The sequence below is a fragment of the Hyperoodon ampullatus genome (assembly GCF_949752795.1).
Source record: "Hyperoodon ampullatus genome assembly, chromosome: 10".
Classification (NCBI taxonomy): domain Eukaryota; kingdom Metazoa; phylum Chordata; class Mammalia; order Artiodactyla; family Ziphiidae; genus Hyperoodon; species Hyperoodon ampullatus.
The window spans coordinates 53,828,281-53,847,678 of record NC_136923.1 but is presented as its reverse complement, the minus strand read 5'-3'; the positions used below and the strand labels follow the sequence as shown (position 1 = coordinate 53,847,678).

At 43.8% G+C, this 19,398-nt stretch overlaps 1 protein-coding gene across 2 annotated transcripts in view; it reads right to left on the bottom strand.

Moving 5' to 3' along the window:
- The window catches only part of OSBPL10 (oxysterol binding protein like 10), a gene marked incomplete at its 5' end in the record, with an annotated part of 290,987 nt that overhangs the window by 184,370 nt on the left and 87,219 nt on the right, over positions 1-19,398 (bottom strand). For both annotated transcript variants that reach the window (XM_079712260.1, XM_079712261.1), the window contains 2 exons: positions 5,452-5,531; positions 12,496-12,671. In XM_079712260.1, the coding sequence (XP_079568386.1) occupies positions 5,452-5,531; positions 12,496-12,671 (256 nt within the window). The remainder of the gene's footprint in view (positions 1-5,451; positions 5,532-12,495; positions 12,672-19,398) is intronic.

The following is a 19,398-nucleotide window of genomic DNA, read 5'->3' as shown; positions in this document are numbered from 1 at the left end:
GTGGGTGCTAGCAAAGGCTGTGTGAGCCAGGGAGCAGCCCCACTGGCAACCTGCCCTTGCTCCTCTGCTGCTCACAAAAGCTCGAATTAGCTTTTCCAGTAAGCAGCCTTGAGGTGACCTCTGAAAATGGTTTGCTGTTCACTTGACCCAGAAAACCTCACAAAATCATGCAAAACAAGAGGTTCAAATCTTCACGTTCATTCTAAGAACACTCGTGAAACTGCCCAGGCCATAAAAGGTATGCATATCCAAAAAGCTACCGAGTATCTGAAGGATGTCCCTTTACAAAAGCGATGGGTGCCATTCCATCATTCCAGTGGTGAAGTTAGTAGGTGTGCTCAGACCAAACAGTGGGGCTGGACGCATGGTCAATGGCCCCAAAAGAGTGCTGAATTTTTACTGCACATACTCAAAAATGCAGAGAGGGATGCTGACCTTTAGGGCCTAGATGTAGATCCCCTGATCAGTGAGCACATTCAGGTGAATACAGCTCCCAAAATGCGGCTCAGGACTTAGCAGAGCCCATGGTCCGACCAACCTGTGCATGAGCTCTCCCGGCCACACTGAGATGATCTTCACTGAAAAAGAGCAGATTGGGTCTTCCCTTGTGGCGCAGTGGTTGAGAGTCTGCCTGCTGGTGCAGGGGACACGGGTTCGTGCCCCGGTCCGGGAAGATCCCACATGCCGCAGAGCGGCTGGGCCCGTGAGCCATGGCCGCTGAGCCTGCACATCCGGAGCCTGTGCCCCGCAGGGGGAGAGGCCACCACAGTGAGAGGCCCACGTACCACAAAAAAAAAAAAAAAAAAAGAGCAGATTGTCCCTAAACCAGGAAAGGAGGTTGCACAGAAGAAAAAGGTACCCCAGAAGAAACTGAAGAAACAAAAACTTATGGCCCATGAATAAACTCTGCAAAAAATAATGCAAATTAAAGTTTTTAAAAAACACCTAAAACTAGTTTTCTTGGCAAATAGCTGCAGCGCAGTAAGCATGTAGCGGAATCTGACCACATGAGAACACCAGTTCCTAACTTCAGACAAGTAAGGTCAGGGTCCCTGTTGCACAGATGAGGCCACAGGAGAAGTAAGAGCGAGCAGGATGTCCAACGCCAAGGCTGTGGCACAGACCAGAAGTCCTCACTGGGAGGATGCAGGGGAAGCCCAGAAGGAAGGACAGATGGGTGGGAAGCACCAGTCAACCTTTTCCGATTTAAAGAAAGCAAAACACTGTCCATGGCGCAAGAGGAGATTAAACCGGACACCGGCAAGTCCCTCCTTAGAAACCATGAAGCTGTAATGAAAGTTTATCAGCACTTTCTAACAGAACCTTCTGTGATGATGGAAGATGTTCTAACCCTGTGCTGTCCAGTACGGCAGGCATCAGCCAAGCATGGCCCCTGAGCACCTGAAATGTGGCTAAGCATGACTGAGAAACTGAATTTCAAATTTAATTTCAAATAATTTCAGTTTGGACAGCCTCACGTGCCCCAAGGCCTCCATATTGGACCACACAGTTTTAGGACCTACCTCTTGTCCTATTCCTTATAGCTACTGTTTTTAGACATGGAACAGAGGGAGTTTGGCATCCCTTCCCACTTTTTCATCATTCCATTACTTCTGAGCTATTCCAAACTGTTCTGAGGGGCCTCAAGTTTGTTTAGTCATAAAAGAGAGGTATTCGACGTCATTTGTTAGATGACCCCCCCAAATTCTTAGCATTCACTCAGTGAGGTACCAGCAGTGCCCCCTCTAGGTGAATAAAACCAGGGATTGTTTTGAGAGAATCAGCCCACGTTTTCATTATTACCATAAATATCCTGCTACGCGCTTCTGTGAGGATGGTGGGATGCGGTGGGGTCAGGACTGGATAACGTCTGAAGTCCCTCACAACCACGTGGTTTCAGATTCCACAGACGCCACTGGGTTAGTCCCGGTGGCAGGTGCTTCCCTGCTGTGATGTCGCGCAGCCAAGACAGCTAAGCACCTCTCCAAAGCCCCCTGGCTCACACCCCAGGGCGGCACACAGTCAGGAAAGCTGTAGTCATTCGTCATCAGAAACCGAGTTTCCTGGGAGAACCAATTAAACAGCAGCTACACATCTCCTTACTCTTCACACAAGGCATAACACACAGCCTGATAGAATTCCCCAACCATACTTCCCCACAACAGACAAGCCTTCTGATTCCCAGAAACAGTCCACACACCCCCATGTTTGTATGGAAAAGAATGGAAGGGTGGACCCCACGTGGGGTCACGTGACCTCTTTCTGTTGATATTTCTCTACACAGATAAGGCTCTGGAAGGATGCACACTCAAACAGTATCATCAGAGATTAGGTCTGGGGCTGGAATTTGGGGTGATTTTTTTCCTTCTTTATACTTTCCTATGTCTTGCATTGCGTATAGGTAATATTCGCAATTTTTCAAAAACAATGCTACTTCCTTACAGGAAAAAAAAATGCCTTCACAAGCTGTCAGCAGTGAACTCGCAACAGGAGTTATGTTTGTGGTGGGGATGGGGGCGCCAGTCAGAAAGGAGGCAGCTGAGCCAAAAGGGGGCCCTGGGCGCCACCCCAGAGTTTGAACCCCACTGCCTCTCTCCCCATCGTGGGGTTGGCTGGAGACTTAACCTCCAGAGGCAGCGATAATCATCCCCTCCTGTCACACGTTCATCCTTTAGGGGCTAAAAGGCAGGGGAGAAGGTACTAATGCCCAATTAACATCCGAAGAGACTTAGCAGAAGTAGACTTAGAAGTAGAAGAGACTTCGTGGACTTAGTATACGAGTCAACCCCACAAGCGAATCCACCTTTCATGTTCTATTCTATAACCCAGTACTTCCGCTGGTACAGATTCATATATATACACACCTAGAGGTACCAGAAGATGTGTGCCCAAGGATGTTTATTATAGCATCATGTATAACAACCACAATCAAATTAAACGTCTGTCAGTGAAGGACTCAGATAAAGCACTGACATCCACCCCTTAGAACAGCATCTGGTCATCCTAACAGGAGTGTAGTAGATCTAGATGTCCAACAGGGAAACATCTCCAAGATACATTAATAAGTGGAAAAAAACCAAAGGATAGAACAGTGTGCATGAAACGATCCATTTGTGTAAAAAACAAATGTAGAGCTACAGATACATACACATACACACTAACGCACGCCTAAATTTACTAGGCTGATGTACCAAAGAGCAGTCATCTCCAATGAGCACTTATGGCAATGGGTGAAGATATGTCCTTTTTATTTGATCCCCTTCTGTTCTATTTTATAAAAAGTAAAACAATACATATAAAAAGAAAACAATTTTATACTGCCCTGCCTAGGTGTTTATAAAATACTGATGTAATGACCAGAACTCCTACTATAATTCCTGGAAAATATACCAGGCCAGAGGGAAAAAAGCTTTAGAAGTGGGGCCCTACCCATATATCCAGACAAAACCATAATTCAAAAAGACACGTGCACCCCTATGTTCATAGCAGCACTTTTCACAATAGCCAAGACATGGAAACAACCTAAGTGTCCATCAACAGATGAATGGATAAAGAAAATGTGGTACATATATACAATGGAATACTACTCAGCCATAAAAAAGAATGAACCAATGCCATGTGCAGCAACATGGATGGACCTAGAGATGATCATACTAAATGAAGTAAATCAGAAAAAGAAAGACAAATACCATATGATACCACTTATATGTGGAATCTAAAATACAACATAAATGAACTTATCTATAAAACAGAAAGAGACTCAGAGACACAGAGAATAGACTTGTGGTTGCCAAGGGGGAGGGGGTGGGGGAGGAGGGATGGATTGGGAGTTTGGGATTAGCAGATGCAAACTGATATACACAGAATGGATAAACAACAAGGTCCTACTGTAGAGCACAGGGAACTATATCCAATATCCTGGGATAAACCATCATGGAAAAGAATATGAAAAAGAATGTATACATATGTATAACTGAGTCACTTTGCTGTACAGGACAAATTACCACAACACTGTAAATCAACTAGACTTCAATAAAATAAATTTTTTAAAAAAGAAGTGGGGCCCTACCTATGATTAAAGACCACATTTGGAGCAAGTCAAGAGGGGCATTACAGTGAGTGCAACTGCCGTAAGCGAGTCAAGGAGAGAAGATGTCTCCAGAAAGAAAAAATAAACAAAATCATTGCGCAGAAATCATTTCAGGTTGTATTTGGAAGCAGAACAGGGAGGTATAACTAAGCAAGACATTTCCATGTCCTCCCTGAACAAGACAGCAGACAGGTTACAGTAAATGGAAGCCTAAGAAGTCTGAAGTATGGGTCTTCCTATCAGATACATGGAATACAGAAAAAGAATGCAAATGGATATCGTAACTAAATTTGAACTAATGACATAAAAGGGGTAGCCCTTTGAATGTTAATTTGTTAATTTTAACAAATATCTATTGCCCTGAATAAATTCATTGGTCAATTATTTCCTATACAATTTTTTAATTGAAGTACAGTTGGTTTACAATATTGTGTTCGTTTCAGGTGTACAGCGAAGTGATTCAGTTGTGGGTTTTTTTCAGATTACAATCCATTATAGATTATTAAAATACAAGACATCGACTGTAATTCCCTGTGCTACACAGCAAATCCTTATTGCTTATCTATTTTACGTATCTGTTTGTATCTGTTAACCCCATACGCCTATTTTATCCCCGCCCCCGCCATCCACTTTGGCAACCTCAAGTTTGTTTTCTATGTCTGTGAGTTTGTTTCCATTCTGTATATGCATTCATTTGTATTATTTTTTTAGATTCTACATATAAGCGATAACAAATAGTGTTTGGCTTTCTCTGTCTGACATTTATTTCCTGTATTTAAGGAAGGAGATCCTCCAAATAATCCATGAAAATGCCTACCTCCTATCTCCTATCCCCTGCGCATCTGTACCAAGATCTCAGACTGAATCCTGAAGAGAAGCTAATTCATACATGGATGCCAAACTACCTGAGAACATTCTGACACACTTAGATGCAGAAGCACCTTATAGAGCGCTTCATCAAGCTGGGGTCTCGTTTTATTTAAGGGTCTGTGACAACAAGTCTTCGTAAACAGTAAATATGACTCCTCTGCCGCCGCCACAATGACACCATCTGCTCAAGCTTCTGTGCAGACCAGTTACCAGCTGCCTAAATGGACAACACAGAAAGACATAGAAGTGTCTTTCCAGAATCAGTTCCAAGAAAGTGTCTGCATGCCCCTTCACTCTACCTACAAGCAAATCCTCCCACCTTTCTCTCGGCTTTAAATGTAAATGTCACAGGACAAGTATGAATTCCTCGATGGTGGAGAACTTTAAAGATACTATGGAAAACAGCTTCCCCCAAGAAGCCAATCACTGGGCTGAAGGCTGATCCCAGCAGATGCAACGCCCCCCCTCCACCCCACCCCGCAGTGACTTACCTTAGAATTCATCTCCATGTGGTATTTGGCACAAGCTCGAAGCTGAGTCACCCAGAACTGTTTCTCTTTTGCATCAGCAGCTAAAATAGAGAAAGAAAGGCTTGGAGCAATTGAGCCAAAACACATCCAACCCATTTCTACACGCACCTGAGGGGTTGGGGGCCTGGGAATGAAGGAGCGAAAGGCAAATGCAGATGGTACTCATGCCAAAAATCTGACGACACCAAATCTCAATCAAAAATCTTTTTTTTTTTTTTAAGAAATCTAAAAAGTTTTGAGAAACTTAAAGGGATTTTCAGAATTCCATATTCCTGGATGGAATCACTTGAACACATACAGATCAATTTCTCCAAAAGTAATCAATACACTTATATTCTTTCTCTTTTTTTAAATTTCTAACAGATTTTTTAACAGCTTTGAGATAGAATTTACATACATAAAATTCACCTGTTTTTTAATATTAAGTGATTTCTAGTATATTTACAGAATAGTACAACCATGACCATAATCTTGGTTTAGAATATTTTCAGTATCCCCCAAAGGATCCTCCACCCATCAGCAGTCACTTCCCATTTCTCTCTCCCCACCCCCTTTCCCATCCCTAGGCAACCACTAATCTGCTTTCTGTCTCATAGATTTGCTTATTCTAGACATTCCATATGAATGCTCCCATGCAGTATGTGGCTGCCTTCTTTTACTTAATATTTTTCAGGTTCATCCACATTGTAGCATTTTTATTGCCCCTAACACATTTTTTTAAATCTCTCTTTTCAACTTATATTATTATTATTATTATTATTATTATTATTTTTTTTTTGTGGTACGCGGGCCTCTCACTGTTGTGGCCACTCCCATTGCAGAGCACAGACTCCGGACGCGCAGGCTCAGCGGCCATGGCTCACGGGCCCAGCCGCTCCGCGGCATGTGGGATCTTCCCAGACCGGGGCACGAACCCGTATCCCCTGCATCAGCAGGCGGACTCTCAACCACTGCGCCACCAGGGAAGCCCTCTTTTCAACTTATAAATACCAACTCAGAAACTTCAAACAGAACAAAACTGAATAAAGTAAGTTTCTTATCATTAGAAGGGGTTTAGAGGTGGAATTTCCTTTTCAGTGGGGCATTATCTAAGTGGCTGCAAATATGCTTTGTTAAAACACTTTGCTTTACTGTGTAGTACACAGTGGGGGCACCTAATATAGTCCTATGACAGGTGCTTAATGAAGGTTTCCCTGAAGAAGTGACAAAAAAAATTCCCTCTTAAACCACGTTAAAAACTTAACTTATTCTGAAATGTCTGTTATGAGAACAACTTGGCCAATTTTTTAAACTCTTCTGAAAAAGTCATTTCTACTTCTTTAAAAAGCAGCAGGGAAGACAAAACGTGATTATTTTTAATGCCTCTACCACATGTGGCTAAAAGGAGGATCAAAGTACAGTGTTAGAGGCCCCTTTGTTATCTATCGGAGTTGTAATGTGGAGTTATCAGCCTTTACAAAATTAGCATTCAGTTGAATTACCCTTTTTTTTTTTTTTTTTTTTTTTTTTTTGCGGTACGTGGGCCTCTCACTGTTGTGGTCTCTCCCGTTGCGGAGCACAGGCTCCTGACACGCAGGCTCCAGACATGCAGGCTCAGCGGCCATGGCTCACAGGCCCAGCTGCTCCGCGGCATATGGGATCTTCCCGGACTGGGGCACGAACCCATGTCCCCTGCATCAGCAGGCGGACTGTCAACCACTGCGCCACCAGGGAAGCCCTACCATTTTAGTATGTGTTCTCAAGGGTTCTTATTATGACTGAACAGAATAAGGTACAAAATGTTGACTTACAGACCCTCAAATGTCCCTCAAAGAGACATTACAGTACCAGTCACTTGCATAGTCACAACCTTCCATCTACACCCCCATCTCTCAAATATATAAAATTATTTTCTTAAAAGATCATGGGTACATAACAGGTTCTAATAAAATCCAAGTTAATTTAATTGCATAACTCACTGCATAAATATTTTAACAGAATATTTACTGCATAAATGTTGACTATGCAGAAAACAAAATGATTCCCCTAGAAATTTGTATCATTTACAAAAATGAGCCTGCCATCTGTCAATAAAACCCAACTTCAGCTTGAACTTCTAGTGAAGAAATCTGGAAGTGCAGACCAGCGTAAGACTAGGTGAACCCTACTTCCAAAGAATAAAAGGATTCTGCAGAAACTAGAGCCATTTCCCTTAGGAACATGAAGAACTGCTGGTTTGCGGCAGTACCCAAAGGCTCTACACCAAAAACATTCCCAAAGCTGTTCAGCTATTAACATCAAGGTTCATCTCTACATGTAGCGAGATGTGAAACGAGAAAATCAATGCCCAGATTCTTGGATGGACCAAGGACCAGCCAGAAAGAGGCAGAAATGTGTCCTCCCTCTGCTGTAGTGGGTAAGTTTAAGCTAAATTTAGCCCTTGTGATTAGTTCATGCAGATAATAAAACTTTTATGTTTGCTATTAAAACAACCCTTAAAAAAAAAAACTTGGGGTTTAATAACCCCGAGAATAACAACTAAAAGGCAAAGTGAGATGGCTCAAATGGTTCACTGGTTGGGCTGTCCTTTTGTACGGGTTCGTGTCATTTTAGAAACCACAGGTGGGTTTATAGCAATACAAGCCTACCTCAAGAAACAAGAAAAATCTCAAATGAACAAACTAACCTTACACCCAAAGGAACTAGAGAAAGAAGAACAAACAAAACCCAAAGTTAGTAGAAGGAAAGAAACCATAAAGATCAGAGCAGAAATAAATGAAATAGAAACAATACAACAATAGCAAAGATCAATAAAACTAAAAGCTGGTTCTTTGAGAAGATAAACAAAATTGATACACCATTAGCCAGACTCATCAAGAAAAAGAGGGAGAGGACTCAAATCAATAAAATTAGAAATGAAAAAGGAGAAGTTACAACAGACACCTCAGAAATACAAAGCATCCTAAGAGACTACTACAAGCAACTCTATGCCAATAAAATGGACAACCTGGAAGAAATGGACAAATTCTTAGAAATGCACAACCTTCCAAGACTGAACCAGGAAGAAATAGAAAATATGAACAGACAAATCACAAGTAATGAAATTGAAAGTGATTAAAAATCCTCCAACAAACAAAAGTCCAGGACCAGATGGCTTCACAGGTGAATTCTATCAAACATTTAGAGAAGAGCTAACACCCATCCTTCTCAAACTCTTCCAAAAAATTGCAGAGGAAGGAACACTCCCAAACTCATTCTATGAGGTCACCATCACCCTGATACCAAAACCAGACAAAGATACTACAAAAAAAGAAAATTACAGACCAGTATCACTGATGAACATAGATGCAAAAATCCTCAACAAAATACTAGCAAACAGAATCCAACAACACATTAAAAGGATCATACACCACAATCAAGTGGGATTTATCCCAGGGATTCAAAAATTCTTCAATATACGCAAATCAATCAATGTGATACACCATATTAACAAACTGAAGAATAAAACCCATATGATCATCTCAATAGATTCAGAAAAAGCTTTTGACAAAATTCAACACCAACTTATGATAAAAACTCTCCAGAAGTGGGCATAGAGGGAACCTACCTCAACATAATGAAGGCCATATACGACAAACCCACAGCAAACATCATTCTCAATGGTGAAAAACTGAAACCATTTCCTCTAAGATCAGGAACAAGACAAGGATGTCCACACTCACCACTATTATTCAACATAGTTTGGAAGTCTTAGCCATGGCAACCAGAGAAGAAAAAGAAATAAAAGGAATACAAATTGGAAAAGAAGAAGAAAAAGTCAGTGTTTTCAGATGACATGATACTATACATAGAGAATCCTAAAGATGCCACCAGAAAACTACTAAAGCTAATCAATGAATTTGGTAAGGTTGCAGGATACGAAATTAAAGCGCAGAAATCTCTTGCTTATACTCTAACAACAAAAGATCAGAAAGAGAAATTAAGGAAACAATCCCATTCACCATTGCAACAAAAAGAATAAAATACCCAGGAATAAACCTACCTAAGGAGGTAAAAGACCTGTACTCAGAAAACTATAAAACACTGATGAAAGAAATTAAAGATGATACCAACAGATGGAGAGATATACCATGTTCTTGGATTGGAAGTATCAGTATTGTGAAAATGACTATACTACCCAAAGCAATCAACAGATTCAATGCAATCCCTATCAAATTACCAATGGCATTTTTTACAGAACTAGAACAAAAAAATCTTAAAATTTGTATGCAGACACAAGAGACCCCAAACAGCCAAAGCAGTCTTGAGGGAAAAAAACGGAGCTGGAGGAATCAGACTCCCGGACTTCAGACTATACTACAAAGCTACAGTAATCAAGACAATATGGTACTGGCACAAAAACAGAAATATAGATCAATGGAACAGGATAGAAAGCCCAGAGATAAACCCATGCATCTATGGTCAACTAATCTATGACAAAGGAGGCAAGGATATACAATGGAGAAAAGAGAGTCTCTTCAGTAAGCGGTGCTGGGAAAACTGGACAGCTACACGTAAAAGAATGAAATTAGAACCCTCCCTAACACCATACACAAAAATAAACTCAAATTGGATTAGAGACCTAAATATAAGACTGGACACTATAAAACTCTTAGAGGAAAACATAGGAAGAATACTCTTTGATATAAATCACAGCAAGATCTTTTTTGATTCACCTCCTAGAGTAATGGAAATAAAAACAAAAATAAACAAATGGGACCTAATGAAACTTAAAAGCTTTTGCACAGCAAAGCAAACTACAAAAAAGATGAAAAGACAACCCTCAGAATGGGAGAAAATATTTGCCAATGAATCAACGGACAACAGATTAATCTCCAAAATATATAAACAGCTCATGCAGCTCAATATTAAAAAAACAAACAACTCAATCAAAAAATGGGCAGAAGACCTAAATAGACATTTCTCCAAAGAAGACATACAGATGGCCAAGAAGCACATGAAAACCTGCTCAACATCACTAATTATTAGAGAAACGCAAATCAAAACTACAGTGAGGTATCACCTCACACCAGTTAGAATGGGCATCATCAGAAAATCTACAAACAACAAATGCTGAAGAGCATGTGGAGAAAAGGGAACCCTCTTGTACTGTTGGTGGGAATGTAAATTGATACAGCCACTATGGAGCACAGTATGGAGGTTCCTTAAAAAACTAAAAATAGAATTACCATATGACCTAGCAATCCCACTACTGGGCATACACCCAGAGAAAACCATAATTCAAAAAGACACATGCACCCCAATGTTCACTGCAGCACTATTTACAATATCCAGGTCATGGAAGCAACCTGAATGCCCATAGGCAGACAAATGGATAAAGAAGATGTGGTAGATATATACAATGGAATACTACTCAGCCACAAAAAGGAACAAAATTGGGTCATTTGTAGAGACTGTCATATAGAGTGAAGTAAGTAAGAAAGAGAAAAACAAATATCGTATATTAACGCATATATGTGCAACCTATAAAAATGGTAGAGATGAACCGGTTTGCAGGGCAGAAAGAGAGACACAGATGTAGAGGACAAAGGTATGGACACCAAGGGGGGAAAGCAAGGTGGGGTGGGGGTGGGGGTGTGATGAATTGGGAGATTGGGATTGACATGTATACACTAATACATATAAAATGGATAACTAATAAGAACCTGCTGTATAAAAAAATAAAATAAAATTCAAAAATTCAATAGAAAAGAAAACGAAAGCACAGGCGGCGGTGGGGCATTAAGTTTTTCACCTGCTATTGTTTCTGCTCTGACAATTTATTAAGCAATAAAGAGCAAAGAGAAACCAAGGACCATATAAATCTGGGACACATACTGTATGAATCTCCAAAGAGAACATGAATCTTCTCACAGTTCCCAAAAAACAAAAAACTTTCTTCAACTATAGACAATTTTATATCATAGGTTTGTGGATTGTTTTATAGATCCTGAGATATGACTTGTATATTGATAATAAAAGAGCCTCAGGAAATTCCCTGGTGGTCCAGTGGTTAGGACTCTGCACTTCCAAAGCCAGAGGCCCAGGTTCAATCCCTGGTTGGGGAACTAAGATCCCACAAGCTGCACAGCGTGGCCAAAAAATAAAAATAAAGGAACCTCAGCTTAGCCTGCCTCTGGGTAGCAAAGCTTGGAGGAAGGTCAGTCAGCAAACTGACTGTGTGTGTGTGTACATGCACAAGCATGCAAACATATGCATTTGGGGTTTGGTTTTGTTATTTTGTTAGAAGAAGACTGACAATTTTTCCGGCAATGTGCCCATGACAGAATGCTGGAAGAATGATCTAGCAATCAAATCACACCGCTGCAGACAACTCTGGCCCATCAGAAAACCTGCGAGGTGGATATGCCTCGGGGGCGACAAGACCTACAGTTCCAGCCAAATGCTGGCTCTCCCGAGACCTGAGGAGGATGCTTAGCAGACCTCAGCTTTCAAGAAGCAAAGAGAAGGGGAGAAAGTGGACAACAGGACATAACACCAGTTGGCTTTTCACCAGGCTCTAGGGCCACAATGGGTTAAATAAAGTACAAGTGAAGGGGCCTTTACTAAGAGCTGGTTCTAGAGAAACTTTGAGCAGAGGACACCATGACCCTTAAAAGGCTTGACCTGTCCTCAGATCACAGCCCCACGGGCACTGGAGGAAAGATTCACAGTATACGGTCCAGGAAAATATATACTGAGCTAATATGAAAAATCTGCCCAAGTCCTAAGGCTCAGCCAGGTTTGCGATCACTCACCTTTTGTTTGTCCTTAATTGCTCAGTTAATTAGGACAAACACTTCCTAATGTCAGCTCCTCTCCCCACCCCAGGGGTAGGAGAAGCAGCATCTGTCACCAGAGTCCACAAACCCGGCAAATTGTTAAAGGTGATTTTTTTTAAAAAAAAATCAAAAAACAAGAGAGCCATACCATGGTAACTGTGAACCCAGGAGGCCCATCTGAAAAGTTCCCGGGAGAAGAACATACCTCTCAGTTTGTACATCTCCCCACTGGCAGAGTACACGACCAGCATATGGGGTGCTTCATCACTCAGGGACACGATGGCGCCAGACAGAGACAGGGCCCCTCGAGGCTTCTGGTGTTTGCTTTGCTCATTCACAAAATACTGCAGGATACCAGCCTCAAAATCCAGCACAAAGTACCTGTGTGGAGAAACCACAGTGTATCAGTTTTCTCTCCAAGCAAAGAAGAAAAAGAACATAATCCTTAAATTGATATCAAGGCTCCCAATCCAGGATGCTGGAAGCTAAACGTCCCTGCCAGGCACCCACACAAGTCATCCCCGTGTAGGGAGAGAGCACCCAATTCTTAAGTCAAAGCAGAACTTGTCATGGCCCCTGGGGCACGGGCCAGGCCCATCCTGGATGCGGTGCAATGCCCATTCATACGTAAGCCTCAGAATGGTAAAGAAGAGGGAAGCATTGGGACATAGACTCTGGTAACAGCAAAGAAGAGGGAAGCATTGGGACATAGACTCTGGTAACAGGCTCCACGTGACTTCACAGGAACAGCTGAAATTCACACCCCAGAAGCAGCAAGCTGGGCCAGACTCCAGCCAACAGCCTGGGCACTGTATGGGGCCTGAGCTCCAGAGCTGGTCAATCCAGCCAATTGGAGGTGCTCACACAGCCCCCTGGGCACCCTCCAGCGGGCCCCTCCATGGATCACTTTTCACACAAAGGGACAAGAATTCCCTCCGCTCTGGGAGGCTGTAATGCCACTGGAGTCTACATTCAGGGTGAAAACAGGGAAACTGCTAGTTGTCTAAATCACTGAAACAAATCTTGGTAGCCGAGTACCTGGCCTGTTTATAGTCACCATCTATCACCAGGAAGCAATCAAGACAACTTCCCCTTCTCCACCAGGAAGAGTTGTCTTCATGTGAGATCCACATGCCCCCTGGGACCCAGAGGCTCACCACAGCCCCTGCTGACTCTCCCAGCCTCTCACTTTCTGCTCCACCCATGCTGGCTCACCCAGCTGCCTTCCACCACTTTGCTCATGCTGTTTCCCCCACCTGGAGCAGTTACTCGAAGTGATACAGATTGTTACCAATCCATGACATTGAAACTCTTCCCACAATTGGGCTTCGCATCAGCATCCAACTGCACGGTCAGTAGGTTTGTCTCATTAAAGAAAGAGTCCAGGCTTCCCTGGTGGTGCAGTGGTTGGGGGTCCGCCTGCCGATGCGGGGGGCGGGGGTTTGTGCCCCGGTCCGGGAGGATCCCGCGTGCCGCGGAGCGGCTGGGCCCGTGGGCCGTGGCCGCTGGGCCTGCGCGTCCGGAGCCTGTGCTCCGCGACGGGAGAGGCCGCGGCAGTGGGGGGCCCGCGTACCGCAAAAAAAAAAAAAAAAAAAAAAAGAAAGAGTCCAGGGCTTCCCTGGTGGCGCAGTGGTTGAGAGTCCGCCTGCCGATGCAGGGGACGCAGGTTCGTGCCCCGGTCCGGGAAGATCCCACATGCCGCGGAGCGGCTAGGCCCATGAGCCATGGCCACTGAGCCTGCGCGTCCGGAGCCTGTGCTCCACAGCGGGAGAGGCCACAACAGTGAGAGGCCCGCGTACCGCAAAAAAAAAAAAAAAAAAAAGAAAGAGTCCAGACATTGTCTGACACACACAGCACACACAAGCCACAATACCAGTCTCAAATCAACCACGGCGCAATTGGGGGGTGGGAGGAAGCAAGTTGTTCAGCAGCTTGAGATATACTTGCCACCCCTGTGGCTAGAACTTGGTTCCCTCCCCTATTTACTGCACGGTAACTTCAAGAAAACTCAGGTGCCACCAACTTGAAAAATCATCTCCTGACCAGGTCAAATCTTCCTCCCACAAGCTCTCACTTTGAACTCACCCCTCATGGCCCTGGCCTCATCAGGAGTCTACATTTGCAGGATTATCCGATTCAATGTCTGGTTCCCCCCAGACTCTACTCTGTTTGGAGGCGGACAGTGCCTGACCCCTCGCTGATACTCAGTTAATATTTATTAATGAATGAATGAAAAGGAAAAAACTACCAAATCCCACCCTTTTCAATCCGTGCACCAGAGCAGCTGGGTTACCACTGTGAACTTGCAGAGGCACTGGAAAATATGTCACACTTTTGAGGGATATAGAGTGATGCTCATCGGTCAGATATAAAGCAAACGAACAACTCAGGCAGTTTTCACAGTTTCGATACTAGTTGCACTGCATTCCTTTCAAAGACATAGTACCTTTGCAAAGCTGGGTTTTCAGCAGTTGCTGGGTTAACAAGGAAACATCGACAGGGAATAGGAAGAGGGCAGTGAGGCCAACAAGATCCCAAGGTTTGAGAGAGAAGCTGTGCAGAATCTGCAGGCACACACAGTCCATCAACAAGTAATTGCAGTTATTTAATGGAGAAGCATATTCATAACGTAGAAACATAAACATTTATGTTGATTATTTTTTCAAACGGCCACTGAGTTGTTAGGACATCAATGTACATGAAGTTGTTTGGAGCTGACTGCTTTAACAATAATAAAAAAAAGCTGACTGCTTTCATAATAAATGAAACTGTAGGATTTTTTTTAACCTCTAAGCACCACGAACCAAGAAAGTTTACAAACTTCTGACCTAATTGATTCTCAGAGTAACCAACAGACAGCCATCATTATTCCCCATTTTACAGGCACTAAGACTCAAAGAAACTCAAAATCTAAGTCCCACTTGTCTGTGTCCAGATCCACACCTGGTTCAGTCCAGCACTCACAAACTCTCCTTCGAGTCTCACGCAAGTCCTCCCCCTTGTCGCTTGCTCCGTGTCACCTCTCCTGTACCCACTTAGGTACTTTATTCTCCAAAGCTTCCTGCTCCAACAGAGCTAGCCGGGCTGAAAGCACCTTTGCCTGGCCACAGAGGTCCCATCTCATCCCCATCCCACAGAGCAGGCGCACCTGACGACCCAGGTCTCAACCCTCCAAAACTCCAATTCCTCTAAGAAACATTAATTATTTGTAACATTCCAAATGTCCTGGCCAAGGTTATTTATGTTTTTTACCCCTCTCCTTCCCTATCTCTTGAGTCACAATAATAAGGATATACTTCTGGTATCCACGATTAGCATGGATAAATCAAGACATAAAAATGTGCTCCTGGACCAGGACTATTCAAAGTGCGGTTCCTCGCCCAGCAGTATCAACATCACCTGGGAGCTTATTTGAAACGTAAATTCTTGGGCCCCACCCAAGACCTGCTGAATCAGAAACAGGGTGGAGGTGTGGGGCGGCCAGGAAGCTTCCAGGTGATTCTGATGCAGCTCAAATTTGAGAAGCACTGGCCTAAACTAATAGCTCATCACCAAATCCCTGCCCTCCATTTCCAGGAGACACAAGCAGAATACATTTCCCAGCTTTCCTCGTAAGGACGTGTGGCCATTTGACTGGGCTGTAGCCAACAGAATGTGAACAGAAGAAATGCAAGCCAGGCCTGGAACATACAGACAGACAGACACACGTGCACGCACGTGTGCACGCACGCACACACACAGATTGGAATGGAGACACCCTTCAGGGCAACTCGGGATCCACAACGGGTGTGACAAAGGCACAAGAGGGAAGCACCCTGGATCCCCGAATTACCACCTGGAAGAGAGTCGCCTCATTTCTACATGGATGAGAAAGAAGCTTCTGCTTATTAGGCCACTAAATCAGTTAAAGAAGCCAGCCTGACAAATTCACAAAAAATCTTTTTAAAATGTGTATTTTCACGTCCTTCTACTTGAAATGTGTTCCTCTCCTCCTTTCTGTGATGTGAAGACCAAATTCCGTCAACGAGAGAAGAGCTGGGGTGATTTCTGAGCCGCCAGTGGTCACATTATTCAAATGCTGACCCTGCGCTTCTCTTTTAAGAGTAAATGTTCTCACGAAATTGAGTTATATGTAGTAAGGTAGATGGACCTAGAGTCTGTCATACAGAGTGAAGTAAGTCAGAAAGAGAAAAACAAATACCGTATGCTAACACATATATATGGAATCTAAAAAAAAAAGTGGTACTGATGAACCTAGTTGCAGGGCAGAAATAAAGAGGTAGACATAGAAAATGGACTTGAGGACATGGGGTGGGAGGGCAAAGCTGGGGCGAAGTGGGAGTAGCAACGACATATACACACTACCGAATGTAAAATAGTTGGCTGATGGGAAGCAGCAGCATAGCACAGGAAGATCAGCTCAGTGCTTTGCGATGACCTAGAGGGGTGGGATAGGGAGGGTGGGAGGGAGATTCAAGAGGGAGGGGTATGGGGACATGTCTATGCATATGGCTGACACACTTTGTTGTGCAACAGAAACTAACACAGTATTGTGAAGCAATTATACTCCAATAAAGATCTATTAAAAAAAGAGCAAATGTTTTCCACGTGACCTATATTTAATGTCATGGTGACTGCAGCTGTGCAGACACGGCTCCTGGCAAATCACAGCATGAAGAGCAAGAATCCGTACAAGCGTAGGGAAGGAACCTTGGCTCCGACTATAGCATTCTGTGTCTCCAGCCTCCCCTGCACCCCCCAAACCGCTCTGGCAGAGCAGCGGTGTCCCCCATCCATCAACATGCCTCCTTTACACAGCAGGAAGCAGGAAAGGTAGCACATAACCTGAACAGGCTTCAAGGAAAAGGCAAGAGCCAAGTTGCCCTCAACTCCCCTGCCCACCCCCCATCCACCCCATGCCGCTGGCTGGAATGGAGAAAGGGCTGAACACCTCTCTCCCCTTTCTGCTCTGCGCACTCATCAACCAGGCCCCCATCAGCCTTCCCCGCTCCCAGAAGCAGCTTCACAAACGCATCCTGCTCAGACCAACCATATATTTGCAAAGGACATTGTTAAGAAGCTGGTACCAAGAAATGAATTGAACACTGGGGGATTTTTTCGATAAAGATGACGGCATAACCAGTTGAGGTCACATTATGCAGAATACGGGAGCACATTAATGATTTTTCACATTACCTATTTCAAAATGACATCTTAATTCTAACCCCCTGCCGCAGGCAGGAAAAAAAACATATTTCCACTGCTTCCTAAAATAGTTTTAATGCAAATGCACAGGTCTGAATCATGTGCACTAAGCAAGGTCATCAATCATTTACTCCTTTTCTAAAGACAGTTAAAAATTCGATCGTATTTGGAAGGGAGTGAAAGGAGAATATCTGATTAAAAATTACAACAGACTAAACATAAAGCATTCTTTCAGAATGGTCTTTGCAAGTTGATTCAGATTGTGTCACAGGCAGGTAGGAGCTGTCCACGCGGCACTAAGAAGGGCATTGCCTGTGGGTCACATCCCCTGGGAGGAAAGAAATTACATTTGGTTTCCTGCAGGGTCAGGGCTCTGTCAGGCACTGGTGTTTGAAGCTTGCTGCTGTATCTGAAACTCATAGCTTTCATTCTAAATGGAAAAGTTAACCGTATTTCTGGATGAGGCTTCATTAAATGAGGTGCAAACGCCAGATAAAATCCTGAAACATTCTTTAAGGTTTTTCCCTCTGGAGAAATGAATAAGACGAACCTGATTCCTAGTGGGTTCTTTTCTAATTAGCATCTCGAGCTTTCGTTTGCAACTTAACCAATGTGCAGGTGAACTTAACTGTATACGGAGGCAAGGTATTTTATGGACTATGTTGACAGATCAAAGAGGGTGCTGAGAGAGAAAAGAGAGAAAGAGGGGAGACATCAAACCAACCCATGATAAGAGCCATCAGTGCCGATCAGGCCAGTTTCCGGGTGGCAGCCTCACCCCGTCCCAAAGCTGGGACCCGCGGCGAGTGGCAGGCCTGCCTCAGAAGGGCTGAGGACAGGCCACTGCTTCGAAAACCACACGTGAGCACGTGCACAGACGTAGACACACCTGCATGCACACGCACTCACACGCGCATACGCATTCACGCTCACTTGAGCAGACCTACACACAAAGTAGCTGCCCTTACCCATCACTGCTCTCCAAGCCTTGCCTCGCTGAGGGTCATTTGTCAACACCTGTAGCCTTTTTATTCCCACCCCCACCTGCCTGACATAGTTTCATGAAGGTTCAACTTCAGGATCTAGAAGTTGAAAACCAGACATATTTACTTTGAGAAGGTGGAGGCACACCAGTGGCCGTTAGCATCCAGTCAGGAGCAGAAAAATAAAGGGAAAGGATTGGGAGGATGGGGGGGAGGAACATGGGGAAACCAGTTCATTAATGCCAAGAAGCAGAAGGTACAAGCAAACTACAAGAGGGTTACAAAGAGGAAAAAAATGCAGTGAAAAAAAAAATCTTTCGAACAGGAACTTTGCCAGACAGGCTGCTGCTGACAAAAAGCTAAATCATTTCATCTAAACTTAAAAGTGAAAATTAAAGCAAGAGGAGAGGGCTTGAGAAGGGAGGTGATGGCCAGCCCCGTGATGCCTGAGCAGACACCTTTTATACCCACGGTACTACTTCCAGGAGGGAGTCAGGGCCCCTCCCATTCTCCGTGGGGCTCCGCTGCTCGCTCCACGTCAGGCACGAGGCCCCGTCCACCACCCTCCACGCACGAAAGCGGACCAAGCCCCCAATTCACGCAGGCGTTTTTCCTGTTGGGATCTGCCTCACCTTCCCAGGCCCTCTATTTTCTTTCTTCTTTCCGCACCGCCCCCCGCCCCCACAGTATTTATTAACTATTTATCAAGAGAAGCTATTCTTGGTGGGAATGTAAATTGATGCAGCCACTATGGAGAACAGTATGGAGGTTCCTTAAAAAACTAAAAATAGAACTACCATACGACCCAGCAATCCCACTACTGGGCATATACCCTGAGAAAACCATAATTCAAAAAGAGTCATGTACCACAATGTTCACTGCAGCACTATTTACAATAGCCAGGTCATGGAAGTAACCTA